General features: G+C 37.5%; 7 protein-coding genes across 15 annotated transcripts; 4 read left to right on the forward strand and 3 right to left on the reverse strand.

Annotated features, from left to right (window-relative positions):
• The first annotated feature begins 209 nt into the window (after positions 1-209).
• Positions 210-6,566, forward strand: LOC123317325 (CDP-diacylglycerol--glycerol-3-phosphate 3-phosphatidyltransferase, mitochondrial). 2 transcript variants are annotated; one of them, XM_044903799.1, is made up of 8 exons: positions 210-1,115; positions 1,172-1,374; positions 1,487-1,653; positions 1,878-2,138; positions 2,204-2,557; positions 2,619-2,687; positions 3,192-3,452; positions 6,448-6,566. In XM_044903799.1, exons 1-4 carry the CDS (start codon positions 293-295, stop codon positions 2,119-2,121), a joined length of 1,437 nt encoding a protein of 478 aa, XP_044759734.1. In that variant the 5' UTR covers positions 210-292; the 3' UTR covers positions 2,122-2,138; positions 2,204-2,557; positions 2,619-2,687; positions 3,192-3,452; positions 6,448-6,566. The 2 variants fall into 2 exon arrangements, with proteins under 2 accessions (XP_044759734.1, XP_044759733.1); XM_044903798.1 differs by having other exon boundaries at positions 1,878-2,557.
• Positions 3,121-10,091, reverse strand: LOC123317323. Of its 4 annotated transcripts, none has more exons than XM_044903795.1 (8): positions 9,953-10,086; positions 9,308-9,521; positions 9,066-9,208; positions 5,161-5,360; positions 4,385-4,639; positions 3,828-3,995; positions 3,576-3,773; positions 3,121-3,442 (listed from the first exon to the last, which is right to left on the reverse strand). In XM_044903795.1, exons 1-8 carry the CDS (start codon positions 10,002-10,004, stop codon positions 3,185-3,187), a joined length of 1,488 nt encoding a protein of 495 aa, XP_044759730.1. In that variant the 5' UTR covers positions 10,005-10,086; the 3' UTR covers positions 3,121-3,184. The 4 variants fall into 4 exon arrangements, with proteins under 4 accessions (XP_044759730.1, XP_044759729.1, XP_044759731.1 ...); XM_044903794.1 differs by lacking the exon at positions 9,953-10,086 and adding an exon at positions 9,589-9,789; XM_044903796.1 differs by lacking the exon at positions 9,308-9,521 and having other exon boundaries at positions 9,953-10,091.
• On the forward strand, positions 9,901-11,652 carry LOC123317326 (hydroxysteroid dehydrogenase-like protein 2). Its single transcript, XM_044903801.1, has 5 exons — positions 9,901-10,042; positions 10,098-10,261; positions 10,351-10,564; positions 10,629-11,276; positions 11,331-11,652. The coding sequence occupies exons 1-5, from the start codon at positions 10,029-10,031 to the stop codon at positions 11,551-11,553; spliced, it is 1,263 nt and encodes a 420-aa protein (XP_044759736.1). The 5' UTR covers positions 9,901-10,028; the 3' UTR covers positions 11,554-11,652.
• On the reverse strand, positions 11,619-21,512 carry LOC123317329 (hydroxysteroid dehydrogenase-like protein 2). The gene is made up of 7 exons (XM_044903804.1): positions 21,370-21,512; positions 21,221-21,311; positions 12,905-12,950; positions 12,688-12,851; positions 12,425-12,638; positions 12,160-12,365; positions 11,619-12,109 (listed from the first exon to the last, which is right to left on the reverse strand). Exons 3-7 carry the CDS (start codon positions 12,916-12,918, stop codon positions 11,859-11,861), a joined length of 849 nt encoding a protein of 282 aa, XP_044759739.1. The 5' UTR covers positions 12,919-12,950; positions 21,221-21,311; positions 21,370-21,512; the 3' UTR covers positions 11,619-11,858.
• LOC123317327 (lactosylceramide 4-alpha-galactosyltransferase-like) lies at positions 13,263-15,051 on the reverse strand. The gene is made up of 3 exons (XM_044903802.1): positions 14,324-15,051; positions 14,025-14,273; positions 13,263-13,966 (listed from the first exon to the last, which is right to left on the reverse strand). The coding sequence occupies exons 1-3, from the start codon at positions 14,848-14,850 to the stop codon at positions 13,666-13,668; spliced, it is 1,077 nt and encodes a 358-aa protein (XP_044759737.1). The 5' UTR covers positions 14,851-15,051; the 3' UTR covers positions 13,263-13,665.
• On the forward strand, positions 15,307-26,992 carry LOC123317320 (monocarboxylate transporter 12-like). 5 transcript variants are annotated; one of them, XM_044903785.1, is made up of 6 exons: positions 15,307-15,457; positions 15,527-15,624; positions 22,620-24,190; positions 24,336-24,684; positions 24,739-25,021; positions 25,080-26,992. In XM_044903785.1, exons 3-6 carry the CDS (start codon positions 22,791-22,793, stop codon positions 25,316-25,318), a joined length of 2,271 nt encoding a protein of 756 aa, XP_044759720.1. In that variant the 5' UTR covers positions 15,307-15,457; positions 15,527-15,624; positions 22,620-22,790; the 3' UTR covers positions 25,319-26,992. The 5 variants fall into 5 exon arrangements, with proteins under 5 accessions (XP_044759720.1, XP_044759722.1, XP_044759723.1 ...); XM_044903787.1 differs by lacking the exons at positions 15,307-15,457; positions 15,527-15,624 and adding an exon at positions 19,216-19,414; XM_044903788.1 differs by lacking the exons at positions 15,307-15,457; positions 15,527-15,624 and adding an exon at positions 20,167-20,439.
• On the forward strand, positions 16,849-17,292 carry LOC123316675 (chromatin accessibility complex 16kD protein). Its single transcript, XM_044902866.1, has one exon. It carries the CDS (start codon positions 16,849-16,851, stop codon positions 17,290-17,292), a length of 444 nt encoding a protein of 147 aa, XP_044758801.1.
• Positions 26,993-27,195: the final 203 nt, after the last annotated feature.

Genomic DNA, 27,195 nt, shown 5'->3' on the forward strand with positions numbered 1-27,195 from the left:
CTATTCTAATTTACTCTACTTTCTACCTCACTCTACTGTACCCTCTACTTCAAAAAAAGAAAGAAAAAACCAAAGATCTTTGCGAAAAACTGCCTTTACTTCATCGTGTAGAACGTTGAGTGTATTCCTTCCTTTAGTGTTGATTTGAACTACTGCTCTTCTTTTTCATAAGAAACGTCAAATTTATGGGTTATGTTATTTTGATGTTATGAACGAAATGCCATCTGCATTAATAAATAATTCGAGAGTCCCTCCTGTACACATTTTGAACGTATTCTAGCCGGTAATTGTTATGATTCGAAGAATTCTGTCCAACGTTTTCGAAACGACCGTACAAAATGAAGGCGTCGTTCATCATAAACCGTTCACGAAAACGGAAACGATTCCCTTTGAGTGGTTAACTAATGTGGCCCCGTGTTTTCCAGTCAAATCTTCGAACATTAGCATATTGAACGGTCCCCATCAATTCTACGACGTCTTACTTCGGTATAGTGAGACTGCCAGCGAGAGGATAACGCTGGCAAGTTTGTATTTTGGTAACGGAAAGTTGGAGAAGGAAATCGTTGAGAGGATTATGTCGAATATCAATTTTAAAGAGAAGAAAATGAATGTAAATATACTGTTGGATTATACCAGGGGTAGTAGGTATTCAGATAATTCTAGAACGGCTCTCTTGCCATTGCTAAAACAGAACAGTGAAAATTGTCGAATATCTCTATACCACACTCCTGTCTTGAGGGGTGTTCTAAAGAAGGTATTGCCCCATAGGTGGAATGAGCTACTTGGACTTCAACATATGAAACTTTACATATTCGATGATACCCTTCTAATAAGTGGAGCCAATTTATCTAATGATTATTTCACCAATAGACAAGATAGATACTTTCTCATTAAGGATAAGAAAATTTGTAATTTTTATAGCGGCTTAATCCAAAGAGTACAAATGTTCAGTTTTGCAATGGACAGTAACAATAATATCAATTTGAACAGCAAATGGCAAGTATCACCTTTCGAGGGAGACAAAAAAAGATTTGTTGAAGAGGCTGGAGAGTTGGTAGATAGCTATCTCTTGGAAGCTAAAGAGGAACAGAATAGCCATAAAACCGAAGGAAATGGTAAGTTGGTTGGAAACTGTAAAACTAATTGATTTTTGAATTGATACTTTTTGAAGATACTTGGATTTTTCCCTTGGTGCAAATGGGACAGTTAGGAGTTGAGCAAGATGCTCTAGTAACTGAGAAACTAATGAGAAAAGCTCCTTCCAATTCTAAATTGAAAATTGCTACTGGTTATTTTAACCTCACACAGGACTATATGAATAATTTAATTCATAACACTGAGGCAGATTGTGATATTCTGATGGCACATCCCAAGGTATGTTACTCAGATTGTTTCTACAGTTCGCCTGTGTCTGTAGGATGTAAAATGATATAAATAGACTCCTTTAAATTTCATATGTCTCATGGGGTAATCAACTTTTTTATAGGCTAATGGATTTTTAGGGGCCAAAGGTATAGCTGGAGACATACCTTATGCCTATTGCCTGATCGCTCAGAAATTCAAAAAAAAATTTAAAAAATTCGGACAAGAGGAAAGAATATCGTTGATTGAATACCTGAGGGATGGTTGGACATATCATGGGAAAGGTTTATGGTAAGAATATTTTCATAAACATTCACTTTGGAACTTATATGATTCAAGTGTTATAAAATGACCTAGATAATTTTTATTTTTTATTTCTGAATCGATACTCTCATATTTTTGACAAATATTCGCTGAATTAATACAGACAGCCAATTGAGTTGATAACACTTGAATGGACTTGTTTTCTATCCAAACATACATTCGATATTATTTCTCAAGAAATTTAATTTTAGGTATTACCCACCTAACGCTAAATATCCTTGTTTAACTCTGATAGGTTCACCCAACTTTGGGGAACGATCAGTCAAAAGAGATCTAGAAACACAACTTGCAATATTAACTGAAAATGAGGAATTACAGCGGAAGATGCACGAGGAATGCCAAAGCTTGTACAAGTTTGGGTTGCCAATGGAGGAGAATAGGGCTGTTCCCAAATGGGTACATGGTTTTGTGTACATTTTCCGTACTTATTTTTGAGGAATTTAAGTTTTATGGGAAGTTTTCTTCACTAAGTCAACAATGGAGATTTTATTAAAAAAATTGTTCTGAATCCTTCTAGGTGTGGTGCAGCGGTGGATTAATATTTTGACTTATGTAATTTCAGTGCCTCATATCATTGTGAACACAAAAAAACTGGTTGATGAACTTGAGACCAATTTTTTCAACACCACATTGCTTTAATCGGTGATATCAGATTGTTCCTTTTCTGGACAGAAATATATTTGTTATACATTCGAAGATACTCCGGCTGGTTTTCGGTTAAATGTTGTTTTATTATTTTTGCATTTAATTGTTGAAATGTGTTGTTATTCTTAAAATTATTTCAGTAAAACTATTACGTAAATGAAAGGTATTTATTATCATCCAAAATGAAATGTTGATGAATTAAAGTCTTGGAAACCCTGGAAAACAGGTTAGTGTTGAATATTTTCAATTTTGTATTTCGTATGGTCTTACATTTATATTTGTTACAGAAGGAACTATTATTGATGGAATATTATGATTTCACTATTATAGAACGGATGGTTATTGAAACTGGAGAGGTGAGAATGAATATTACATTATCGTTTTTTCAAAATGTACTTTTTGCGAATATTTTATATGAAACGAGCATCTTTTTAAATCTACATCTCATACCATAGATGTGAGCAAAGATTTCTGTGCTTTTTATCAACAAAGATATCCAACTCTTTGATCATTGAACTCAACTTTATTGAATTCGGTGCTTTGATATGACTTTCTTTCTATGGTTCAGTTATTGACATTCTCGAAAATTTAGCATCCTCAAACGCGATAATCTTGGTGAAAAGTGCATAAATTAACCTGCTGATAAATAGTTGCAGACATCTTTTACTGTGAGTGAACTGTCAACAAGTTTTTTCCTATTCAAATGTATGTTGTGTTAGATATGTCACCAAATTATTCTCAAGCTAACTAGTCTGAAAATCAGGTTGAATAAAAAAAGAAAAACATGAATAACTGCACATATTTAATCGTGAATTTTGAATAAAATTACAAAAGAATTGATATAAAATTTGTTTCACCAGGTCTCCATGTTCTCCGTAGATACAACAATGGAGGGCACCAGACTCATGACACTTGACGCTGAAGATACTTGATCCATCTCGGACTCACTGGGCACCTTGGTTTCAGTTGTTGGTTTGGGTTTGATGACATGCACACTGGCTACTTCACTCACGTTCATGGATTTTTCTCCGTCGTATTCCAGCAGTTTGGTTATGATACCGGTTGGGAACGATTTTAGTTTGGTCAAGAACGTGACGTTTTGTGTGTCAAACTGAAAAAGGGTGAGTATTCTAAAAAATTTCATGGAAAAAAGGGCTTTGTGAAAAAAACTTGAGCAGGTTTGATCGTTCATTCAACGTAACTTGAAGTAAAATAAGAACGATTTCCCTAATTAAGGAACACACCTCTTTGAAACATTCACACAATGCAGATTTATTCTGTAAATTTCCAAAGTCAATTTGCTTTCTTCTAATGGAAGTGCCTGTTCGTCTCTGTTTTTCTATTCTTTTCCTATATCCAGAAGGTTCGGTTACCAGATCTGTTTTTCGGATTACTAATTCGGATCCTGTCTGTGGATTGTCGAGTAGATTGTCCAAGAATTCCTACCGAAAGATCGAACAATTCCTCTTTTAATTTTGATAAATTGAAAAACTCACCTCTGTCTTTTTTATGGTAGCATCCAAATTCTCCCTTGCTTTGATTTCAGCCAATACTTCTTTTGAAATTGTTGCCCAATAGTTATTGACATTCTTCAAGTTCTGTAGTGTTTTCTCGTCGAGGTAAGAGAATATCTTTTTCACGTTCCAAACTGGCAAAAATTGAACCTTCAATGATAGTGACGTGAGGAAACAATTTCCTCTCTCTGTTTTCTTTTGTATGGCTGGTATAGATACAGTTCGTTGAATATCTTGCCGAATAATGGGAATATGTGAATACCCTGACGAGATTAAAGACAAGGTAGAATGATCACTTCTACTCTGCCATCTGTGCTAATAATATATTTCGATTCCGTCCGTATTCGGCGAGTTTCTAAATCGGACATTAGACCGAAAATTATTTGTTGCTATTTCTTCGAAATGAAAAATTTTGTACGCAAAAGGATTTAGATACTCGCCCAATACGGACGAATAGACAAAGCTTTCGCTATTCGTCTGTATTTCGCTGCAATTATTCAACGATAATCTAAACCAGCCATAATGTTGTCATTATTTACCCAATCTATATCTGTTTCTTGTATTTTACTTGTTTTTTTGACTCTGTCGTTATCTTTAGGGTTACTCGAATCTTTCAATTTCGTAATATTCAACTGTTTGAAAGCTTCTTTTTCTTTAATTTTTTGTAAAATTGGCTCGTTCAGTCTTTGAACTTCTATTTCAATTTCCTTTCTTAATTTTGCCATACTGGCTTGCCACTGTTTTCTCGCCTCGACTACTTTTTTATTCGTTGGGCAATCTTGATTATAATCGCTCTGAAATAAACAGTTGATCAGGTAAACCAATGTTTGCTTTCCATGAAGACATATCTATTTTCGCACTTTTTGCCAAAAGCAGGCAAAGTTTTTAAGTATTGTTACGAGCGACCTAATCGCCTCTGTCGTCTTCTCGCAGAGTTAATCAATGATTATTCAAAAATATTATTGCGACAAGACAAATAGTGCGAAGATACATGTGTACATTAATTGTAATTATCTCTCATAATCGTCCCACAGGTGGGTCACACAGGGGTGATGTGTGTGTGTGTGATCAAATGACTATTTTTGTTTCAGATAATTGATTAAAACCTTTTTTCGGAATTATGTCCATATTTTTCATCCAATTTTTTCCATTTCCAAAACCCCACTACCCACACATTCATAAACTTTGGCCATATAAAATGCACCCAGCGTGACCCACCCGTGGGACACGCACGGCCACTAGCAATAACCAGTGTGACCCACCGGTGGGTCACAATGTCGTGAACGTGTTAATTGACCGAAAACCCAGTATCTACCTCTTCATCCTGATGAACGTAACGCGGTTGGATGTCGGGAACGTAAATCAGTTCTTCGCAAGTATCGGAGAAGATCAAGCTGCTACTTGATTTATATTCTCTGAATTCCTGGTTTCTTTCTGCATTTCTTCTGTTGAATATTTTTATCAAGCGGGTGTACATTTTTTTTATTATGCTTCCTCCAGATAGGCGCATCAAACCTGCTCATTTAATGTTTGCATTACTTAAAGTTTATCTGTACATATTATTTTCGAAATTCGAACCACGTTTCTCCTTTTAAATCTTTTAAGTAATTGGTAGTTACTCAAAATCTGGTTATGTACGGTATAAGAAGAATTTTATGTAATGACATGAAAAGTATCACTTGATTGTTGCTATTATAGTAGGGTATTATTCAATCTGTAGCAACAAGAGCAAGATCACTCATGCCTATGTTATTTCATTTCACTTGTCAATTAAATTAATTTCACTGAATGGATTAACGTCAACTTACCCTTGTTGCTATGGGTTGAACATAGACATAGAGACATGGACTGTGCCTTCCCTTTCTATCTATGCATGAAATACGGTCAAAAAAAGTGAGAGAAAAACTGATCATCGGGCATGCAGTTGTCTTTTTCTAGAATTTTGATTGGTACACACTCACCTCTATGTTAACACAAAAGAGATAGGGGAAGGCCCGACGATCATTTCTCTCTTTCTATAAAATAGCCAATTTGATGCTGGCATTGCTCAGGCCATGTCTATATGTCTGGCGTTGAATAATGTCGTTTCTATTTGTCCAATACATATATTATCATTAACTAAGCTGTATTTTGGGGGTGAACATTTTTCAAAAATATTCCGTAGGTTTTGAAAGATACGGATTTTGGCATTGTAAGGCTGACCGGCCACCGAATGCGAAGTTGAGCGTTTTCAATGCCAAATGACAAGCTACGTCACTCGATTCGTAGTTGGTCACTTTTATTATTAGCATTGATAACGCTCAACTTCGCATTTGGTGGACGGGTATCCTTTCGGTGACGTTTTAAAGCAGACTCTGGCATATTTCGAGCCCCAAATCGCAATAAATCGCTTGTCATCATAATATCGCGATGTGAAGCTTTCAGAACTATTCATTTTGGCGAAGATTGAACTAGTGACGTCACAGAATATATTTTGAAAGATATTTTTGAACATAGTTCAACGCCGAAATACAGCTTAGCAAAATTCTACAAAAAATCCGCGCCGGAATTCGATGAATATTTTGCAAAGAAGTAAATTTAATTTTTTTCCCTTCATTTTCAGGAAACGCAAGTTGCGGGAATCATCTTATCCTGGCAAGCCAAGATGGACTTAATCACACAATAAAATTATTTTAAGTTTTATGAAGACTATGTAAAAAAAAATAAATATCGATTGTTTAATTCGTTGAATTATTTGTTATCCTGGATTACTAGAAATTTTACACGTCCTCAAAAAGTAGGTCAAGGTCAAATTCTAAAAATTTCAGTGACCTGGAAATAGGTCTAGGTCAAACCGAAAAATCCAGTGTTGGTCATGTGACTTTTTCAAGGTCACCCGCAAAAATTCTGGGATGACCTTGAAAAGTAGGTCAAGGTCACCCAGAAAAATTCGAGGATGACCTTGAAAAGTAGGTCAAGGCCAAATCCAAAAATTCGATGTTTATGGCCAAATTTTGCGAATTTTTGGATTTGACCTTGACCTACTTTTCAAGGTCATCCCCGAATTTTTGCGGATGACCTTGACCTACTTTTTCAAGGTCACCCAGAAAAATTCGAGGATGACCTTGAAAAGTAGGTCAAGGCCAAATCCAAAAATTCGATGTTTGTGGCCAAATTTTGCGAATTTTTGGATTTGACCTTGACCTACTTTTCAAGGTCATCCCCGAATTTTTGCGGATGACCTTGACCTACTTTTTCAAGGTCACCCAGAAAAATTCGAGGATGACCTTGAAAAGTAGGTCAAGGTCAAATCCAAAAATTCGCAAAATTTGGCCACAAACATCGAATTTTTGGATTTGGCCTTGACCTACTTTTCAAGGTCATCCTCGAATTTTTCTGGGTGACCTTGAAAAAGTAGGTCAAGGTCATCCGCAAAAATTCGGGGATGACCTTGAAAAGTAGGTCAAGGTCAAATCCAAAAATTCGCGAAATTTGGCCACAAACATCGAATTTTTGGATTTGGCCTTGACCTACTTTTCAAGGTCATCCTCGAATTTTTCTGGGTGACCTTGACCTACTTTTCAAGGTCATCCTCGAATTTTTGCGGATGACCTTGACCTACTTTTTCAACGCCACCCTAAAATTTGGAAGGTGTGCTTGAAAAATAGGTCTACGTCGTCAGTTTTTTCGGTTGGAGTTGCTAAGTAGGTCAAGGTCAACTGGGGACCTTTCTGATCAACTTAGAATTTTCTGAACAACTTCTTAAGACCATTTTCGAAATTTTTGTTTGACCTTGACCTACTTTTTTCCAATTTTCTGCTATATCAGGAATTCTGTGAGGGTGAGATAATAAACAAGATAATATAAAGACACTTTATCAGAATTAAACAAATATGCATACAGTATAATCAAATATATTTTTATACTTCCATATCTTCCCGAGCTTTTATTTACTGTCAGGTCGAGCGTTTCTAATCCAAAATCAGCTGCAATTTCCTGGAAAATTAATTGAAAAAAAAAGATGAAGAATGCCGGTTCCCGTTAATCAAAAAAAAAACAAATGAACTGAATTAATTAAGATATAATTAGCCAAATGTTGCTCTGAATCGAATTATCGAGACACCATCATTCGGAGTACCAACGGAAAAATCATTCAATCGAGAAAGCAGAGTGTGCAGAGTCTTAACAGATTGAATATCAATCGATAACCAATATTATTTGGTCTTATTTGACCTCATCCGTGAAACATAACACTCACCTCGAGGAAAAGTGTACAAAATATGTTGAGTACTAGATAGATTTTGAAAATTATTACGGGCTATCTAGCATGCAACGATAACGATATCTCCGTGATTCCCAGAACAATGATGGTGGCGTGAATACATAAATAAGTAACTTTAAACAAATTAAAATGGTTTGTCAACATTTGGTGGAACTATGTGTGCATAATGAAAAAAAAACATAATTTTTCTATCAATATAAGGCGAGGTCGTCAAAGCATATAAGGGATAGAGCGGAAAAGAATTGATAATTGGGTTACGTTACAATGGACCAATCAGAACTTAAGACCTCAATAGTTTCGAATTTCGATTGGTCCATTGTCACTTGACCCCCAATTCTCGTCAGCACTATTCTGGATATGCGTTACCGAACTCGCCTTAATTTATCGGTATAGTTAGAAAACCTTACAACTTTCGGAATTATTGATTGGAAGATTTGTCTGGCGAATTATTCAAAGGAATTAAAGCATATACATCCGGGATGAGATGGGCGCAAATGAATGAAATTAGGAAGATATAGAAAATGAGGTGCAATTCAGCAATTCGTCAAAGAGGTGATGACTTAGGAGGCTAATGTCAAGCTAAATTGACACAATTGGTATCGTTAAGGTATGGCTTTGCTTATGCGTCTGACACAAGCAGTGGCTGCATCTGTGGCATCCACTGCTCAGCCACTTTCCGTAGTCGCTGCATGCGTCCGACGCACAAGCGAAGCCATACCTTAACGATACCAATTCTGTCAATTTAGCTTGACATTAGCCTCCTTCTACGTCATCACCTTTCTGACGAATTGCTGAATTGTCCTTGTGAAAGAAGAAATTATAAAATGCAGGGTCTTTACAAATGACATAGCAGTAGGCATCGATTTTGAAATTCCATGACATTCACATAGTTCAAAATCCAAACAACAGAGTAGGCGAAAGACAAACATTAAAATTCACAAATTCCAAAAATGACTCACTTGTAATGATATTCATCTGACTGGCATCCTCTAAATTGGTGAACCATTCTGTGTTATCTAGTAGACTTTCTTCTAGGGCATCATGATCCAACATACGATCGTCATCTTTGATGAATTGTTCATATAATGCATTCGAATCGGTTCTGAAAAAATATATTCTCAAGAATAAAAAAATAAACTACTGGTTGCAGTTATATACCATAAGGCGAATTTGGCGAATTTCATTAGCAAGATTGACTCACGCAATTTTCGAATAAGATATCAGCTTAGTATTCACAGAGAAAAAGATGTTCAATATATCGGCGAGTGTTTGAAGATTACGAATCAGTTGAAAAAACTTTGTCAACAAATCCATTTTTCTTTTACTACTCATACGTAAAAAAACCAAAAGAAGCGTCCTTCCTCGCATGTTATCTTGCATTTGCTTTTCATGGTCTTTATTTTTCAAAGACATCGCTGGAAATGTAACAATTCAACCAATAAAAATTTCAATTCAATAATTATTTCAGAGGACGCGTCTTACTGCTATCTGCAGGATGAAATCTGAGGGCACTAAGTGCTTCATCTAGCTCATAAATCTCAAAACCCAGCATTTTCTCTGAGGTGGGACAATTTCTAAATTCGTGATTTGAAAACTAGCATTAATGAAAAATGTCATAGACATAATTTTATTAATGTTTGTCTGTCACTCTATGAATAAGCCTACTGAAAAAAAATTTGGAAATTCTACCATAGATTAAGATTCAAAATTGAAATCGTGCTCAAAGAAGAAACTTGGCTATCAAATAACAAGAAGTTCTAATCATCAGTAGATCAATTCATCCACGTCATATGAATCGAGGTTAACAGCCACATATGGAAAGGTTAACATGAGTTTGTGTACTTACTGATTGAATTAAACTTTGGACTTTGCTTGTAATTTGGTTCCATTTGTTGCATTTCCAGTTCCTCCAAGAATTAAAGATGATCAATACAGGGTAATTTAATCCATTTAGTATTGATATATCTGCGAAATCCATTTATAATTTTCAGAAAACTAGCAGGAAAAACGATACTCATCACTGGCGCGAGCAGAGGAATAGGCAAAGCCATAGCCCTCAAAGCTGCAAAAGATGGGGCCAATATTGTAGTTGCGGCTAAGACAGCTGAACCCCACAAGATTCTGCCTGGTACCATATACACGGCCGCTGAAGAAAGTAAGCATTTGTATGAACCGAAAAAAATAATTTTAAGGAAATTACCTAGAAATCCTGAAATAAATTGTTGCCTCTGTCATTATTTTCAGTTGAGAAATGTGGGGGAAAAGCTTTACCTTGTGTAGTCGACGTTAGAGATGAAGCCCAAGTCCAAAGTGCTGTCGAACAAGCTGTGAAAAAATTCGGTGGAATTGATATAGTTGTAAATAATGCTTCTGCTATAAATTTGATAGGAACTGAAGAATTAACTATGAAAAAGTATGATTTAATGCAAGATATCAACACTAGGGGCACATTTTTAGTGTGAGTACTCAACTTTCACAATTAATTAATCTTAAAAAACGTCTATTTGTTTGTTTAATTTCAGATCTAAATTGTGTATTCCCTACCTGAAAAAAAGTTCTCATGCTCACATTCTAACCTTGTCACCGCCATTGGACATGAAATCTTATTGGTTTGCCCCACATGTGGGGTATACGATATCCAAATTTGGTATGAGCATGTGTGTGTTAGGTTTTCATGAAGAACTGAGACCATACAACATCGCTGTTAATGCATTATGGCCTAGAACAGCTATCCAAACAGCAGCACTAGATATGCTAACCGAAAAACAAGGTGCCAAATATTCCAGGAAACCCGAAATTATGTCAGATGCTGCTTACGCTATATTAATCCAAGATCCCAAGTCCCCAAAAGCTACCGGAAACTTCTACATAGACGATGATGTTCTGAGATCGAACGGAATCACCGACTTGGATCAATATTGCAACGATCCAGCTTACAAAGACCAACTGATGCCCGATTATTTCGTAGGAGAAGACCCCAAGTTGCAAAGTTCAAGGTCATTCTTGAATTTTGACAAAGAAACAAGCGCAGAGAAGGGACAAAGCGCGGAGCCTCAAGGTCAAGTTGCGGGATTGTTCAAGAAAATCGAAGCTTCTTTAACCGAAGAAGTCGTTAAAAGTACTGAAGCGTCATTTCAATTCGTGGTAACTGGAAAAGAGGAAGGAAAATGGTAAATTCACTCTCGATTATTCCAATTTTTTTTTAAGGTTTGAAATTTATTCAGGTATTTGGACTTGAAATCTGGAAGCGGTAAGTGCGGACAAGGCGAGGCTCCAACTAGTCCCGATGCGACCCTTCAGATGGACAGCGAGAACTTCTTCAAGATGTTCACAGGGAAGATCAAACCAGCTACTGCATATATGACCGGTAGGTTGAAAATCAAGGGAAACTTGCAGAAGGCTTTGAAACTTGAAAAATTGATGAACAGCCTCAAGACGAAATTGTGATGTGTGAATTGAGTTTCGAGAGTTTATAAATGTTATTCAAATTTTCTATAAATATTAAAGATGTATTTTGTAAGAAATATATATTTCTATATTTTCTAATTTTATAATCGCAAGTGTAATGTTTATTGATAATCAGTGAATAACCAACCGTTTGTTAATCACAAGTGCTCAATGAAAATGGATAAAATATATTATATTGCCTCTTTCCATCATCCTTTTAAATCATTTCCCAAATATCCTATGGCCATAAACCCTAAAAAAAAACTCCCCACAAAAAAAAAAAACATCGAATAAATTCCACAATACTACAATTTGCTCACGAAAAAGTCCTCGATTAGTTGATCTCTATTAGCAGGATCCACGCAGTACTGATCGAAATCTGTAACACCCTCGCATTCCAACACTTCATCATCAATAAAAAAATTGCCTGAAGACTTTGGATGTCTCGGATCCTTCACCAATATAGCGTAAGCAGCATCAGCCATTATTTCTGGTTTTCTGGCGTAATTTCCACTCTCCTTCGATGCAAGCATGTCGAGAGCAGCTGTTTGAACTCCTAAAATAAAAAATTGGTCATCATACTAATCCACAAAACGAAAATCTCACCATATCGGGGCCAAAGAGCATTGACAGCAATGTTGAACGATTTGAATTCTTCCGTCATTCCTAAGACCAACATGCTCATCCCGTATTTCGAAATCGTGTATCCCACGTGAGGGGCAAACCATTTGGGCTTCATCTCCAAAGGTGGAGACAAGTTCAATATGTGGGCATGAGGGCTTTTCTTCAAATACGGCAAGCATAATTTTGATCTGAATCAACAAGAATATCAACCACCTCAAATATCAACATGTATAAGTTTTCGTCTTACACAAGAAAAGATCCTCTAGTGTTTATATTCTGCATAAGATCGTATCTTTTTACGTCTAAATCGTCTGTACCGCTCAAATTTATGGCGGAAGCGTTATTGATGACGATATCTATTCCACCAAATTTACTCACTGCTTTTTCAATAGCACTTTGGATTTGTTCTTCATACCTCACGTCTACAATGCAAGGAAGAGCCTTTCCTCCAGCTTCCTCGACTGAAATAGGAATTTTTAATCTGCAATGATAACTGACCGATTAACTCACTTTTATCTGCTGCGGTGTAAATGGTTCCTTCTAACTTTGGATGAGGTTCCGCACTTTTAGCTGCGATAACAATATTGGCACCATCTTTAGCACATTTAATGGCTATTGCCTCACCAATTCCCCTACTCGCTCCAGTTATGAATATTGTTTTACCTCTCAGTTTTCTAGAAAATACCTTAACATATACTTTATTTCTTTATCCGCTATATGAACTCACCCTGTGTTCTGCATTTTTCAGGGTTCCTTCAAGTCAATTGTGCAACCTACAATACAAAATATTATAATAATAACCACAACCACTGATAACAAAGTATAAATTTCATCAACAACCTGTAAACAATGAATAAGGTTAATTAAAACCACAGAACACTTATATAAAACCATAGAATTACTCTATGGACTGAAAATAAATCATAGACAAACAAAATAAATGTTCGTTTAGCGATAAAAATTTGATAAGTTTGAAAAAGTTGAGAAAAAAAAACTTAAGAAAGCTTATTTTTCGTTAAATCGAAGTTTTACTGATCGTCACTACCGATTCACGATTAAAAAGTGGGCTGAACAGAATAAATTCACGATTTTTATTATTTATTAAAATATAAATTTTTTTTCAAGTTAGTATGAACATTACCAATGAGACCTAGAATTATGATACTTCAATTTTATTAGGAAAAGAAAACAAATATTCAGTCAGTTCGAAACTAACGGGAAATATCCCTAATTCCCCATGAATAAGTTATCATTTCACAATCGATATAAACTGATCATTTCAATCATTTGTTCAAATTTGATATTCCTATCAATGTATAAAAATTGTAAGTGTTACACAGGAAAAATAGCACTTAATTAATGTACCTTATTAATTGATTACCTACTAAATCAAATATACATATATTATAATTCTTAGTGACGAAATATACAAAATTATTAAAGAGTCTTAAAAAATAACTCAAGTCTGATCTAAATGTTTGTTTTGCTTCAAAAGAATGCATCACATTCTTTATAAACCTTTGGACAGAATTTCTTTGCAAACATTGTGTAAGCACTTTTAGAATCTAATGGTAAATGCAAAGAAGAACTATGTTTATTCCAAACATGTATAACATAGCTATTCAAGGTCGCATTCATAACTTTAGATAGAGATTTTTCCCTAAAATACTGTTCCCATGAGGGCCATGGTATAGGGTAGAAGGTTTGAGGGGGGAATATTTTGAAACCATTACAGACCTTTCCCATGGCATCCTTGATTTTGTTCACCTTGCAATGTTTTTTAACCAACCTGAAAAGCTTTGAAGGTTTAAATATTTCAGTAAGGCAATGATTAGGTTCAATTTCACCTGGTAATAACACCAGGTCCGTTGTTTCCCCATATGGTACCACTGAAATGGTCCTTCAAATCCATAACGCATTCGTGCGCCAAATTATGCCCTGTTCCACTACTATTGGATTCGAAACCCATCACACCAGCCGCAACATTCTCCATAGATTCACATCCGGAGAAATTAGGTGGAAGCGATTCTAAATTTTTGATAACAACTACATCAAGATCAAGGTAAATACCGCCATATTTCCACAAGGTTAAATATCTAAAAAGTAAATTGAATAGAACCCTGATGAAATACAATATACTATTTACCTCAAGACATCGCTGGCATGAGACATAGCATATTGACTCGCTTCAATTCTACCACTCTCATATAAATCTTCCAAAGGTGTACCTTTCGTATACTTTTCATAGTCCAAATGGAGAATTTTAACATTTTCATAGCTCATCAAAGATTTCAAGAACCGATCCGATTCGGTACCTTCAAACTTAAAAACTCCTGGCGATGTAAATAGTAAGTACACATCTAAATTAGGGTGCAACAAAGCTGCCGATTCCACTGCACATGCCTCTCTAGCTGCTATGACTATTTTTCCATTTATATACGAATTACATGATGTTTCATGAAAAAAAATCGACTTTCCTTGCCTTACATCAACCGAGGAAATTTCAGGCAACGTTTCGCCTTTATATCTGTAGCATTTTATAGAATTAGATTTGTAAAAATAGATAAAAATGCTAGAGAAGTTATAGGAAGGTTCAGAATAAAAACAAATCCATAACAGTACGAAGAGCACAATTAAAATTAGGAGTTTCTTGTTGTAGTGTAGGAAAGGCATTTCAGCACAGCACTTTGGATTTACGCATAAAATGAAACATTTGTGTAAATTTTAGAAAGAACAATAATTTTTCTCCCTTAATTTCATTTTTGGGCTTAAAGTTTCGAAGCTGGATTTAGCATTCTGATTGTGGAACTTATATTTTACATATTTGAAAATGATACTCTTTGGTTTGAGGTTACGTTAAATGTCAACAAAACACTGGACAAAGAAAAAACAAGAAATCATCGAAAAATTGATAATCATAGACAAGATACTAATTTCTATGTTCAGGATGAATTTTTGGGGATGATCGATGTTTGATCGCTAACAGACGATAACTTACGATAAAGTTGTTTTTAAATCCAGAACGCCCAGAATTGCAAATTCTCATTATGTGTAAGCTGTGTCCGATATTTAGAAGAAAAGTCTAGCACCGATCAAAATCTTCTGTCAAAGATTCTTCTGTGCCCATCTACCCCAGTTTTTTCCGAAGCCAACCGTCAACCCAGTCACGTCAGTCAGTCTGAACAACTTTGTTATCGTATTTTTGGAGTCTCCCTAATTTTTTCTCACTCAGTTTGATTTTCGCCGCTATTTTATTAATTTTCTCAAACCACCCTCATAAGTAAGACCTCTACCGATCAAACCACGCTGATTTTTCTAAATTACGAGGTTTTCTTTGGGTTATTTTCAGTAAGTTGTTCCGAAGCGTAATCATTATCCAGCATTTTCACCGATTCATTCACGATGAAAGCCGTTTTTTAGCATCGATTTTTGGGGTAATCATTTCAGGTGAGTACTTGATGCTTATACAAAGGCTTTAATCGTAGTATTCGATTCATAAATCGACGATTCTTGGGCTTTCCGAAGTGAACAGAAATGTCTTGCATGAACTTCGACATTTTTGAGTTGCATTGAGATCTTGTTTCGATCAGGATATGTTTGGTTTTTATTGTGAAGACTCGGCTCAAGCGTCCCCTTTCAATTGAGACGTTCGAATCAGTGTTTTCACAATCCTTAGGTTATTCTCCATTGATTTGAGAAAATGATGCGTAATCCTAAACGGGGACGAATGATGACCCAGAAAATATCCTTGTTCATCGTTGGAAGTCTTTGTTTTGTTAGAATAAACGGGGGAGCACTTTCATTACTTACTTTCCCTCTTATATGACGGATTTAGGGCAGTTTTGGCGATAAAAAGATTGGATTTTCAATTTTTTTTTGTCTTAGTATACAATTAACTTAAAGTCGTTTAGTGCTTCTGTCTCTAGTACTCGAGAAAAATAATTTAGAATGTACCTATTTGAGACTGTTACAGAAAGAGCTCGATTAATTATAATTAATCGATTAATTATTGACGTAATTAGGCATTTAAATTTGAAGTGTAACATTTTTTTTCAAGGAAAGTAGCATAATTACAAGAGGTCGTCCGCATTTAATGCTGAATTAAAATCGTTATCGAATGTCACTCAGTTTTGTACCGAATCATATCCCCAGGGATTTCCAATAAATATACTGGGACGGGGATGAAGAATTTTAGGGATCCACATGCAGGTATAAGGTGAACCTAAAAAGGTTCAAGACAACACTGTTCTAGCTGTTTTTCATTCATTCTATTCAAGATCAAGTGACTTCCGAAATTAATTGAAAAACATTAATGTTATATAATCCGAAGAGATCTCTTATTTACCAATCCCTTATTCGGTGGAGGATGATAGACAATGTGTCCACCTATGGTTACATAGCGTACTACTCTAAGCGAAAATTAGCGAGGTTGTCAAAACAACTGGTTGTGTGATTAGTTTATGTGGTTTTTCAACAAGCTCCAGTTTATGGTTTTAGTTGGTCGAGCCCGACAAGGATCTGTGACTCTCGTAACATAGAATTTCAATATGTGATTATTTTCAGCGACAATACGCGTTTATTTTTTTGTCTAACCCCCCGTTTTTTGTTCGTTTTTGTTTACACGTTCTTTTTCTTCTCTCACCGCAGAAATCTAGCCGGCTCTAGGGCGAAATGACGTCCACAAAGTCCCACCTGCCAATCGGCAGGATCAACACGATCATGAAGAGCTCTTCCGACGTGGAAAACGTCGGTAAAGACTCCGTCATCCTGATGTCGAAGGCGGCCGAGTTGTTCATAAGGAAACTGGTCGTGGACAGTTTCAACTGCATGAAGCAGAAGGATCCTTCTAGCAGGACCCTGAAATACCAGAACCTGGCCACCGTGGTGCAGAGGTCCAACAAGTACCATTTCCTCAAGGACATGACTCCCATGAAGATAACCGTGAGGGAGTACAAGAGGATTATGGCCAGGAAGAATGGAAAGGAGGCTGATGTGGAGGAGGAAGAGGACGAGGAAATGCCGGAAGAGGCGTCTAGCGAGAGCGGAAGTGACGACGAGGGTAGCATTAGCAGTAGCGGGAGTAGCGGAAGTGTTGTCAGTGTACTCAGTGATTGATCTTCTGGACTGTGTTTTCCTTTCGATCTCAAGTTCGTTGTATTAGAACTTGGAAATGTTTAATCTTTCTTAGAGAAAGGTGTTTGTGATTATTTTTAATAACCGTCAATTGTACATTCGATTATTATTGTTTTTTCGAATAAAAGGAGAAAAGCAATTGGTTTATTTATGGAAACTCACAATATCTAACTAGAAGATGTTGATGTTAGTGTGAAAAGCTTTGAAACAATGAATTTATTCGTAGAGGAAGTTGATTGAAAAGAAAAACGATCAACACCTATTTCCGTTTTATACCCGTATCATTTTCATGGAAATGAACACGATTAGAAAGGAAATTTGTTTGCCCGCCGCCCTGGTTTCATCTGGGAAAACAATACCGAGGAATTGTTCAAATTTGGTACACAGATTGATGGCATTCGACAAAACGACCTTTCTATCTATTCATTCGAATCTTTTTTCAAGTTTAAAATGGAAATGGGACGCCGCAATGCCAGAAATTGTCGATATTCTTGCCAATTATCTGGAGCGAAATTAACATTTCACGTTTTTTTTGTTAAACCGAACAATGCCTCAATTGTCGTTAAATTTTGTATTAAAATGAATCGGCAACTTTACGCGGTGTGGGTGGAAAAGAAACGAGCCTCCATTACAGTAAGAAAAAAAAAACCCTGCGCCGCTTCGCAGTGCCCTTTTCCCGAGAAAACCCGCATATGTGCCCTTGAAAAGCCAACCTCGCGTTTCGCGGTGGATCGATATCGATGTAGGGCGCCAAAGGTAAAGGGCACTCGTGCCGAGGTCTCGCACACAACGTTCGGAAAATCACTAGATGCGGCATGCGAAAACGAATAGCTTTCTTCGAACTCGGAAAATTCGAATCGTGTTATACGACCGGGAAATACGTATGGGTTTTCTTGGAACTCAACGCTCCTGGAACAAACATCGAAACAATTAAACATTCAAATGAAACTCGTGGAATAACTTTTATAGAAACTACTTGATTTACTGTTTGAAAACAACCACCAGCGATTCGAGAAATTATTCTAATGTACAGCACTAAAAACGGGGCTTACTTTGTAGATGTGACCGTTCGTCCGGTGTATATCAAGCCATAGGTTTAGATTAGATCAGGGTATTTGTTATTGCGGGAAATGAATTCAATGTTTTGTACGCATTGCCAACAAATCCATGTTAGATTGACAAAAGTGAGGTTGGAACCATAGATTAAGGTCTGATCTATGGTTGGGACTGATCTCGGACAGGGGTGGGTAGTACCGGTTCGAGTCATAGAGCGAAGTATTTGGCCACGGTATATATTTGTGGAATTCAAGCGCACAGAATATCAATTGTCGAAATTTCGTAAATTTTTCGAAAGTTATCGATGTAATAACGAGCGAATGGAATCAGGTGAACGTTTGCGAACAGTCGGACGCCTTGTTTAATTCGTCTTATCTGGCAAATTGGTTCGGAGAAAGATTTTTATCCGTATCGAAACGGATAAGGGTTTCATTCCACCTGACGATTAGATCTGTATTTCGCAACGTTGCGAAGCGTGCCGAACGAAGATAAGACGTTACGCCCGTCTGTGATTAGGACGTTTGTCGTGTTTTATCGCAACCCATGAATAAGCATATCAGAGACAAATAAGAGTTCGTCTCTCTTTGGTCGTATACAATATCAAAGCTTCATTGTTCTTATCCGCGTTGAAATTCAGGTTACGCCGTTTGTTATTGTCTGAACTGAAAGGGAAAGAATTGTGCCTGAAAGTGAAGATGGAGAAAATTATCGAAACGATTCTTTCGCGTGAAAAATCCGAGTCGATTTTCCGACGAGCACAGCTCCTTATCCTCGTGTAAACGTACCTTCAGAGCGATGATAATAATAATGATACAACAAAAGTACAAATAAATGATTTCGGTTCAGTATACTCCCGTATCTCGACTACAATAGATCCGGAAAGGAGGAGAAGATTAATTTCTTTGTAGATTCGCCGGGGCAATTCAGTCGAACCTTTGTCTGGTTCATCATCAGCTGCGCCCGTTGTGCGAGCTGCCTTAGCGATCGTTTTCTGTGGTTTCACGCGATTTTTTCTCGGCGCGTTATGGCCTCAGTTTCGACAGGAAGTGTAAGTGGAATATTTATCGATTCGTATAAGTGAAAATATCGCGGTTCCCCTTTATCTCTCGAGTGGAATAAACTATTTATGGGGAGATATGCTGATAGGCCATGTTTTTGGTAATCGTAAAATTAATTAATTAATTAATTCGACAAACGATTAACCTTCTTTGCTAGTCGAAATTATTCTGTTTCTTCCCTGGAAAATGCATCAATCAACAAAAAAAGTATTCCATTAAAAACATTCACTAAAACTTTTTGAATTCGGGACTCTAGATCAGTTAATCAGAATCTAATTTTATTTCTTGTTCGTTATTTCAGTTGTAGCGTCCTTTCGTGAGCTTAAAATTCAGACGGGCAAAGTCTAATGAAAATTCCTATCTCTTAAATAAAATTTATTTACACAACTAATACCGAATTCGACAATTTCCCCATTTAATGATTTCAGAGCATTAGAACAATTCCTTTATCTTGTTTACGTTAGACGGTATTTAAAATGCGGCATATTAAAATAGGATCAAATGCCTCGCCTATCTATAACGGGAAATTATTTCATTTTATTCAAAATTAAACCACTCCAATTTCAAAAATGAAAGAAAAAAAATAACGCGTAAGAGTCTCGAACCCGAGATTTTTAGTATCGTCGAACTGCGGTATAGGGCTTTTCGTACCACCCCCGTAACTCCGATAAAATCGATCCGCTTTTCCGCATAAAAAAGCCCGGTTTCGGTCGTATATAGCACGCCAACAACGTCACACGTGTATAGGTAATTATTATCATCGGCAACAGACGGTGGTTGCGTCTTTTTCAGAGACGAAAATCGCTGCCAAAAGATCTGGACGAAATCTTTGTATATCAACATCGATTGACCGTTTTCGTATCGCTCATATCCTCCTCGCTCAGCGATACGCGAAAGTCGGTTTTGTTTATTTCCGTGGGTTCGCGGTCTCGTTTTTCGGTTTAATATAGCGAATTTTAGTGATTTTGGTGACTTTTGTTGTTATGATTTCGAGCTGTGAGTAGTAGACTTATAGGTTGGTACTATAAGGGTTAGTTTTGCAATTATTTGAGGATCCAAATGATGAACTGTAATCGGTATCGATCAATATCAGGGTGTGAAAAAATTTAAGCAAGAACAACCCAAAAAAAAACTATATGAAAGACCCACAACATTATCGTTCTTCGCAACACATCATTTACACCCTGTATATTGTCGATATATCATAGTGTAATTTATACAAAATGGACCGAATTGCAATAAAAAACGATACGAGAATAAAACATACAAAAGTTATAACCCTTCAGGTGCACGAGCTTCTGTATACGCGCTCGAATTTTTGGCATAAAATCGTCCGGGCCCAAAATAAATCAGATTCGTATTAATAGAACTCCCGATGAAATTAGTAAACACTCTTGACGTAAACCCTTCTAGCTGCTAGTCCAGCGTTTCCAAGAAATCGATCGATTTATATCGAGAGAAATGTGGATAGTAAAGATATATACGTTGAAAAAACGGTTTCGAGCACACTCGTTCTCTAACAGAGTACACAGACACAATCGAGTCTGAAAGTCAAATAATGAGGAAAATTGATAAGCAAACAGGCACGAATGGAAACGAGATAATTTTCATAATTATCCAGTTCAACGATCAGATTACTATTTTAAACCACGGTATATTTCCGATGACGATGTTCCAAAGCAGGTGATTCTGAAAGGTGTGACTCTTTCATTGTTTTTTCAAGTTGAAATTTCGATACGTATCTCTCGAGTACACACGATGGAAAAAACGATATTACAATAATTGAAAGCACTTACGATGATGAACGAATTTTCTCGAAAACTACTGGAGATAACTTGACGAATCCAGCACTACCAACAAGCATCTCCTGTCGACATATTTCGAGAGCTGAAAAATGGGAAATAAAATATAAAAATATGCAGACATAATATACCCAATACCATACCATTTCCGATTATGGCAAACAGGTGGTGAAAATAGTCATTTAAGCCCCTTTGCTCCAACAAATTTAAGTCAAACTAATTTCATTGATCTCAATGGTAACCACAATGGGGATCAGAGAAATAAGTAAGCCTGCCTTAAATTCTTTGATGCAAACGAGTATCAATCAACTATGTAGTTCAATATTGGATATGATTAATCGCTAGATTAATGCTTTCGAAAGGAATTAAGGTATTTTCGATTGAGAAATAATTTAAAAGAGCAAATTAATAATAAATCTGACAGCGGGATGAATTACGAATTCGTTATTTGTCTATGGAACCGGGTACATCGAACTAAAAATTATATTCTTTGGTGGAGGCACAGATCTGTAGCACGGAAAATTGATCAGCTGTGAACATAGACTTATCATATTAATATGAGATCTATGGCTGTGAAATATTTTCAACAAGAATTAATAATATTTTGATATTGCCCAGTTGATTTCTCACAATCGATATTTCGTCATTTCAAATCATATTGTTGCGGATAAAAATGTGGGGAAATTGTCACTTGTCCAGATAGAATCAATACATCTCACAAATTAAGTGCAATTATAAATATTACATACTCGAAAACCGCAATTGAGAGATTCGCGGTGTGACGAGATAAAAATGCAAATGAAAACGTGAAATTGAATATATTTCGAGAATCTAACATGCTACATCTCAGTACAATCGAGGTAGAACATCGATAATACTGTACGTGGAATTTCTCCGTTACATAACCACTTACAGAAATTATTCTCGTCTTATACTGGCTCATTTCGAAGGTAACAATATTTAATTTTTCACAGGTCACGATTTGACTTAGATATTTTCAATGCACCAACTGCAATTGTCTCCTTTTTTTTTCATTTCATTAGGCAAACTGTGAAACCATTGGAGATGGCCGAAACAAAGAATATATAATCTAGGCTGCAGAGAAAATAGAAAATTCATTATTTTAGGGAAGGTATTGTCAGAGAATGAACCATTGGGTTTCGAACTTTGCGAATTAACCCCTACAATACCTACATCCTTTGTCATGATTATTACTTTTTAAATTGGCTTTGAACTCTTTTTTGACAGCGCCTATGCCTTCATAAGCGGAACCCACCCATATTTATCCCGTTCACTGTATCCTCTTGCAACCATTTTTCAAGCAAGACCTTGAAAGAAAGCATAATATAAATATGTACACAATTATTCTTAACGGTTGTGCGTTATCTTGCAGATACGTTTAGTGGATCACCAGTGGCATCCTGCCCCGCATGGCACGACGGCTGAGATCAACTGACCAACGCCCACACCTCGGGTTGACCAAGGCACGCATGAAAAGTTACATGAGAAGAAGCACCAGCTCGTTGGCGTCCCTACGCAGGCAGTTCAGCAGAGACTTACAGGAATGGCCGAAAACGACATGGACCGTAAAATCGAAAACGTTAAAGTTAACGGAACAGAAGTGAGTGAACAGACGCGCGTCGACGGTGATGGTCTCGTGGCGAGCGTCCAGAGCGGCGCAGCCACCCCCCGTAGCATCTACGAGAACCCGATAGTGCGACATAGCACCCCTATAGAAGAGGAAAAACCCACCCTTAGGGTGCAGTTCAACAAGGAAGATCACCAGAATGAGCCGGGGGTCAGGGAGCAGCTGTTGCGCTCCAACGACAGCCTGTCCTCCAGCTCCAGCTCGAGCTCGGAGAGCGAATCGTTGGAGTACACCGAGGCCAGACCCCCGGACGGCGGTTGGGGGTGGGTGATAGTAGCGGCTTCCTTCATGGTGAACCTGATCGCGGACGGGATCACTTTCAGTTTCGGGGTGATATTCGTGGAGTTCGTGGACTATTTCAAGGCCGATCGGGGTACCACGGCGGTGGTTGGTGGGTTGTTCATGGCGATGCCGCTCCTGTCCGGTCCCATAGCCAGCTTCCTGACCGATAGGTACGGCTGTCGCAAGGTTACCATATTCGGATCCATCCTGTCCTCCATAGCCTTCGTTGTGAGTTCCAGGGTCAACAGCATGATGATGCTGTATCTGACGTTCGGCCTTATGGCCGGTTTCGGGTTGAGTCTTTGTTACGTCGCCTCCGTGGTCATTGTAGCTTACTACTTCGAGAAGAGGAGATCCTTCGCTACCGGTTTGGCGGTTTGCGGCAGCGGTATCGGCACTTTCATCTTCGCCCCGCTGATCCAGTTCCTCCTGGACGAATACGGGTGGAGAGGCACCACCTTGATCCTCGCCGGTCTATTCTTAAACTTAGCCGTGTGCGGTCTGCTGATGAGGGACCTCCCGTGGACCTTCAAGAACCAGAAGAAACTCGCGAGGGAGAGGAAGAGAAACCGCGAACTCAAACGGAGGAATAAGGGCTCCTCCGTGGACACCTTCTCGGTGAGCAACAGCACCAACACGGCGAGCGCCCTTCAACCGATCCTGGAGGCCGCGGAGAACGAGACCGCCAACAGCAGTCAGGAGAACAGGCTCTATTCGTCCCTGGTCAACCTGCCCACCTACGTGGAGAACGGCGAGAAGGTACCGATCGAGGTGATCGAGCTGCTGGCCTCCCACAAGAACGTGTACAACGTGCTCAAGCAGAACTACCCTGGGTTGCTGTCGCCTTCAAGGAGTTTCAGCGAGTCCGCCGGCCTGAACAACGAGGTCTACAACAACATCAAGGCTATCGGCAACGCCGCGCCCGACAGCAAGGTCCCCAACGAGGAGATGTACCTGAAATGGTTCGCGAAATCGTCCACGCCCCCCAAAAGGACCCCGAAGACGGCGTTCTTGAACGACCTGAGGATACATAGGTGAGTTTTCTCCACACCCAAACCATCTGGGGCTCTGTCACCTAATTGGTGACTTAAGAAGGTCACATGAACCCTTCTTCTCACGTATTCCTCAAAATCTTCTCCAATTTGTGTTGCTTGGGTTGAATATCAACTTTTTTTTTAGGTTATCCGTGTCCTACAGAGGCGCCATGTTGAACATCAACCGTTACAGACTCAGGGCGTCCTCCTGCCCCGACATATACCGTAACTCTATGACGACGATCGCCAAGGAGAAGAACCAGTGGTTCTCGGCTCTGTGGGACCTTTGGGATCTTTTGGTGGACATAATCGATTTTTCCCATTTCGCCGATCCGAAGTTCCTGGTCTTCGCCCTGTCCAATTTCCTCCTGTACACGTGGTACGACGTGCCGTACGTCTACATGACGGACTACGCGACGACAGTCTTGAAGGTGACGCCCGAAAATGCCTCCTTGCTGATCTCCATGATCGGCATCGTGAACATGGTTGGCGAGGTGAGTGATTCAATCGAAGGTTATGGGCCCAGACAAAAATGATTTCTGTTGCAGATAATCCTAGGGTGGATGGGGGATCGACCTTGGGCGAACGCGGGCCTCATCTACGCCTTCTGCATGGCTTGTTGTGGTGGAGTAACAGCTCTCATGCCAATGACTACAGACTACACAGTCTTGTGCGCCTTGTCGGGAGGTTTTGGTTTCTTCATTGCCGCCAATTACTCCCTAGTCTCAATTATACTGGTGGAATTGATATCGATCGATAGGTTTGCGAACGCCTATGGGCTCCTACTGCTTGTGCAAGGTTTCGGTAACCTCATAGGGCCGTCATTAGGAGGTAAAATATTTTCAGCTTGTGGTTATTTATGTTTTTCATGATTTCGAAATATTTCCAGGTTATATTTGCGACGTAACAAAGAGTTACAACATCACGTTCCTATCCGCCGGCCTATGCATAGCAATATCCGGTGCTTTCTTGTTGATCCTTCCGATTTTGAAGAAATATCGAAAGTTCATCTCTAGACAGGTATCCAACGTTTCCATAGAAGTGGAGGAGTCTAACAGAAACTCCAGAACCGACCCCTTGGACGTCTTGGACGACGCCAAAAGCAAAAACGGCAGCACTAAACATTAGAGATCGGTTAGGATGTAAGCGAGGTAAAAAAAAGTTGTTCGTACTACGGTAACGTTAATATTGTTGATGATATACGAATTATATTGAAAGTAGATGATAGTTTAGGATATCTCGTAAAAACCTTTTTGAGATCACAGTTTTTAAATATTCTGAATTTGGAAGTCACTTAGTAGAAACTACCTCTGAAAGTTTTTGAATCCCGCTTAAGATTATGGTGTTATACGATGAATAAAGTAGTGGTTAAGGTCGCCTTTTCGAACCTAAAGTTTTTAAATAGGTTCTAACAATCTATTCGAGGCAATAATTCTACCCTAAATTTTCTACACGAATAAAATGTTGATCATCTTCAATCTAACAAACTTTAATACTTATTACCACACAATCATCTTGAAAACACACGTTACGTAGTCAAACTTCTCTTACGTAGTTTTTCTAACCTCTTAGGGATGTTCAATCAAAGCATTACGTAAATCAGTCACTTACGTAACAGCTTCAACCCATTCTGACTGATTTTTAGAACCGAATGACCTTGATTGGTTACTGATTCAGTATTAAGTAAAAAATTTAAATTACTGGTTTAACTCTGATAATATAACGTATCACTATCCGATTCTAGTATTATACTTTTTGGTTTGGAATGTTTCTGTCTTTTGTGATGTCATTTAATCAAAAATTCTCTCTATATAAAACTTGCCTTATCGAGTATTATGATTTGAATGTTCGTGTTTCGAAGTACCTTATATATTTGCCAATTTTGTAAATATGTTCAAAGTATAGGGGCTGTGTAATATTAATTTATTTTGAGATAGATTTTAAGGAGATAGAGAGTTAGGTTAAATTCACTAGAAGAAGCAATGAAGCACACCACGAATGTATTTTACTTTTATTTGAACGTTACTCAACGAATATACCCGGTTTTTGAAGGATTTCAATTTAGGTGGCCGGTATTTTGTGTTGTTTACGGAAGTCTGAATTCATTTTGTTTTTCGAAAACAATTTTTTTTCTCGTCTATTGTGAATATATCATCAGTTTGATTGAAAAAAATTTGAAGACGATTACTTCATCGATATTTTGAAAAAAAATTGATTGGTAATGTATCTTCATATGATGAAAGCATCAAGTTCAGATTCATCTGATGTTTATTAAAGGTTGATAATATCGTTGTTGAAATTGTTTTCAGTATTTTTTTATTGAGTCGAGTGTTATGAGTGTATAAGTATATCTTTTTTATTTTTTTACACGATTTTCGTTAGTTTGAAACTTTGGCCAGATTTCTCGAGCTTTTACCATTTTTTTTTCTTGTGTAGAACCTAAATAGATTCGTCAAAAATTAGAATATTTTTGATAAAAAGCATAACTGTGATTAGATGAAAATAGATGTTAATTTTTCGCAGCAACAGGTGACGGTAATGTTTTACCATCACAATCAGTTTTTCTCTGACCAATTCCAAAGTTTCTTCCTTTGTTGTAGTGAAAATACTCTCTTTTAGAACGTCACGATTTCCGTCTCCAACCACATCTGTATTTTAATTGAATGTTTACAATTTTGACTGCTTAGTGTTAATTCGATAATCTGAAGTTCAATGCCGTATTTTAACAGACTTTTACTTATGTATATAGTTTTTAGCGAAACTATAGTAAATTTCAGTATGAATAAAATCAGTATGATTAAATATGGTTTTTTTCTTCAAACTACACACTTGGCTGCTGTCATCGATCGAAAGAGTAGAAGGCAGACCGGTTTCTGACTTGTAGGTATTCATCAGCGACATATAACTCTAACACACAAATTTTGCAGTACAGTCATTGTATAAAGTGGTGTTCATACAATGGTACAGTCATTGTATAATAAAGATTTATACAATGGTACAGTCCT

The sequence above is a fragment of the Coccinella septempunctata genome, chromosome 7 (assembly GCF_907165205.1).
Source record: "Coccinella septempunctata chromosome 7, icCocSept1.1, whole genome shotgun sequence".
Lineage (NCBI taxonomy): Eukaryota > Metazoa > Arthropoda > Insecta > Coleoptera > Coccinellidae > Coccinella > Coccinella septempunctata.

What these genes read in the sequence shown, in the direction of transcription:
- LOC123317329 (XM_044903804.1), bottom strand. An exon ending in TTACACCGCAGCAGATAAAA is followed by an intron (nt 12,639 to 12,687) that starts GTGAGTTAATCG and finishes TTCCTATTTCAG; the next exon opens with TCGAGGAAGCTGGAGGAAAG. An exon ending in TGCTCTTTGGCCCCGATATG is followed by an intron (nt 12,110 to 12,159) that starts GTGAGATTTTCG and finishes TTTTTATTTTAG; the next exon opens with GAGTTCAAACAGCTGCTCTC.
- LOC123317320 (XM_044903785.1), top strand. Translation starts at nt 22,791, where the DNA reads ATGGCCGAAAACGACATGGACCGTAAAATCGAAAACGTTAAAGTTAAC. An exon ending in AACGACCTGAGGATACATAG is followed by an intron (nt 24,191 to 24,335) that starts GTGAGTTTTCTC and finishes CTTTTTTTTTAG; the next exon opens with GTTATCCGTGTCCTACAGAG. An exon ending in CATAGGGCCGTCATTAGGAG is followed by an intron (nt 25,022 to 25,079) that starts GTAAAATATTTT and finishes AAATATTTCCAG; the next exon opens with GTTATATTTGCGACGTAACA.
- LOC123317326 (XM_044903801.1), top strand. An exon ending in ATACACGGCCGCTGAAGAAA is followed by an intron (nt 10,262 to 10,350) that starts GTAAGCATTTGT and finishes CATTATTTTCAG; the next exon opens with TTGAGAAATGTGGGGGAAAA. An exon ending in GGAAAAGAGGAAGGAAAATG is followed by an intron (nt 11,277 to 11,330) that starts GTAAATTCACTC and finishes AAATTTATTCAG; the next exon opens with GTATTTGGACTTGAAATCTG.
- LOC123317327 (XM_044903802.1), bottom strand. Translation starts at nt 14,850, where the DNA reads ATGCCTTTCCTACACTACAACAAGAAACTCCTAATTTTAATTGTGCTC. An exon ending in CATGCCAGCGATGTCTTGAG is followed by an intron (nt 14,274 to 14,323) that starts GTAAATAGTATA and finishes TTTACTTTTTAG; the next exon opens with ATATTTAACCTTGTGGAAAT. An exon ending in GGACCTGGTGTTATTACCAG is followed by an intron (nt 13,967 to 14,024) that starts GTGAAATTGAAC and finishes AAAGCTTTTCAG; the next exon opens with GTTGGTTAAAAAACATTGCA.
- LOC123317323 (XM_044903794.1), bottom strand. Translation starts at nt 9,658, where the DNA reads ATGCTGGGTTTTGAGATTTATGAGCTAGATGAAGCACTTAGTGCCCTC. An exon ending in ATTTCATCCTGCAGATAGCA is followed by an intron (nt 9,522 to 9,588) that starts GTAAGACGCGTC and finishes TTACATTTCCAG; the next exon opens with CGATGTCTTTGAAAAATAAA. An exon ending in ATATCTTATTCGAAAATTGC is followed by an intron (nt 9,209 to 9,307) that starts GTGAGTCAATCT and finishes ATATTTTTTCAG; the next exon opens with AACCGATTCGAATGCATTAT.
- LOC123317325 (XM_044903798.1), top strand. Translation starts at nt 293, where the DNA reads ATGATTCGAAGAATTCTGTCCAACGTTTTCGAAACGACCGTACAAAAT. An exon ending in CCATAAAACCGAAGGAAATG is followed by an intron (nt 1,116 to 1,171) that starts GTAAGTTGGTTG and finishes TACTTTTTGAAG; the next exon opens with ATACTTGGATTTTTCCCTTG. An exon ending in TTCTGATGGCACATCCCAAG is followed by an intron (nt 1,375 to 1,486) that starts GTATGTTACTCA and finishes ACTTTTTTATAG; the next exon opens with GCTAATGGATTTTTAGGGGC.
- LOC123316675 (XM_044902866.1), top strand. Translation starts at nt 16,849, where the DNA reads ATGACGTCCACAAAGTCCCACCTGCCAATCGGCAGGATCAACACGATC.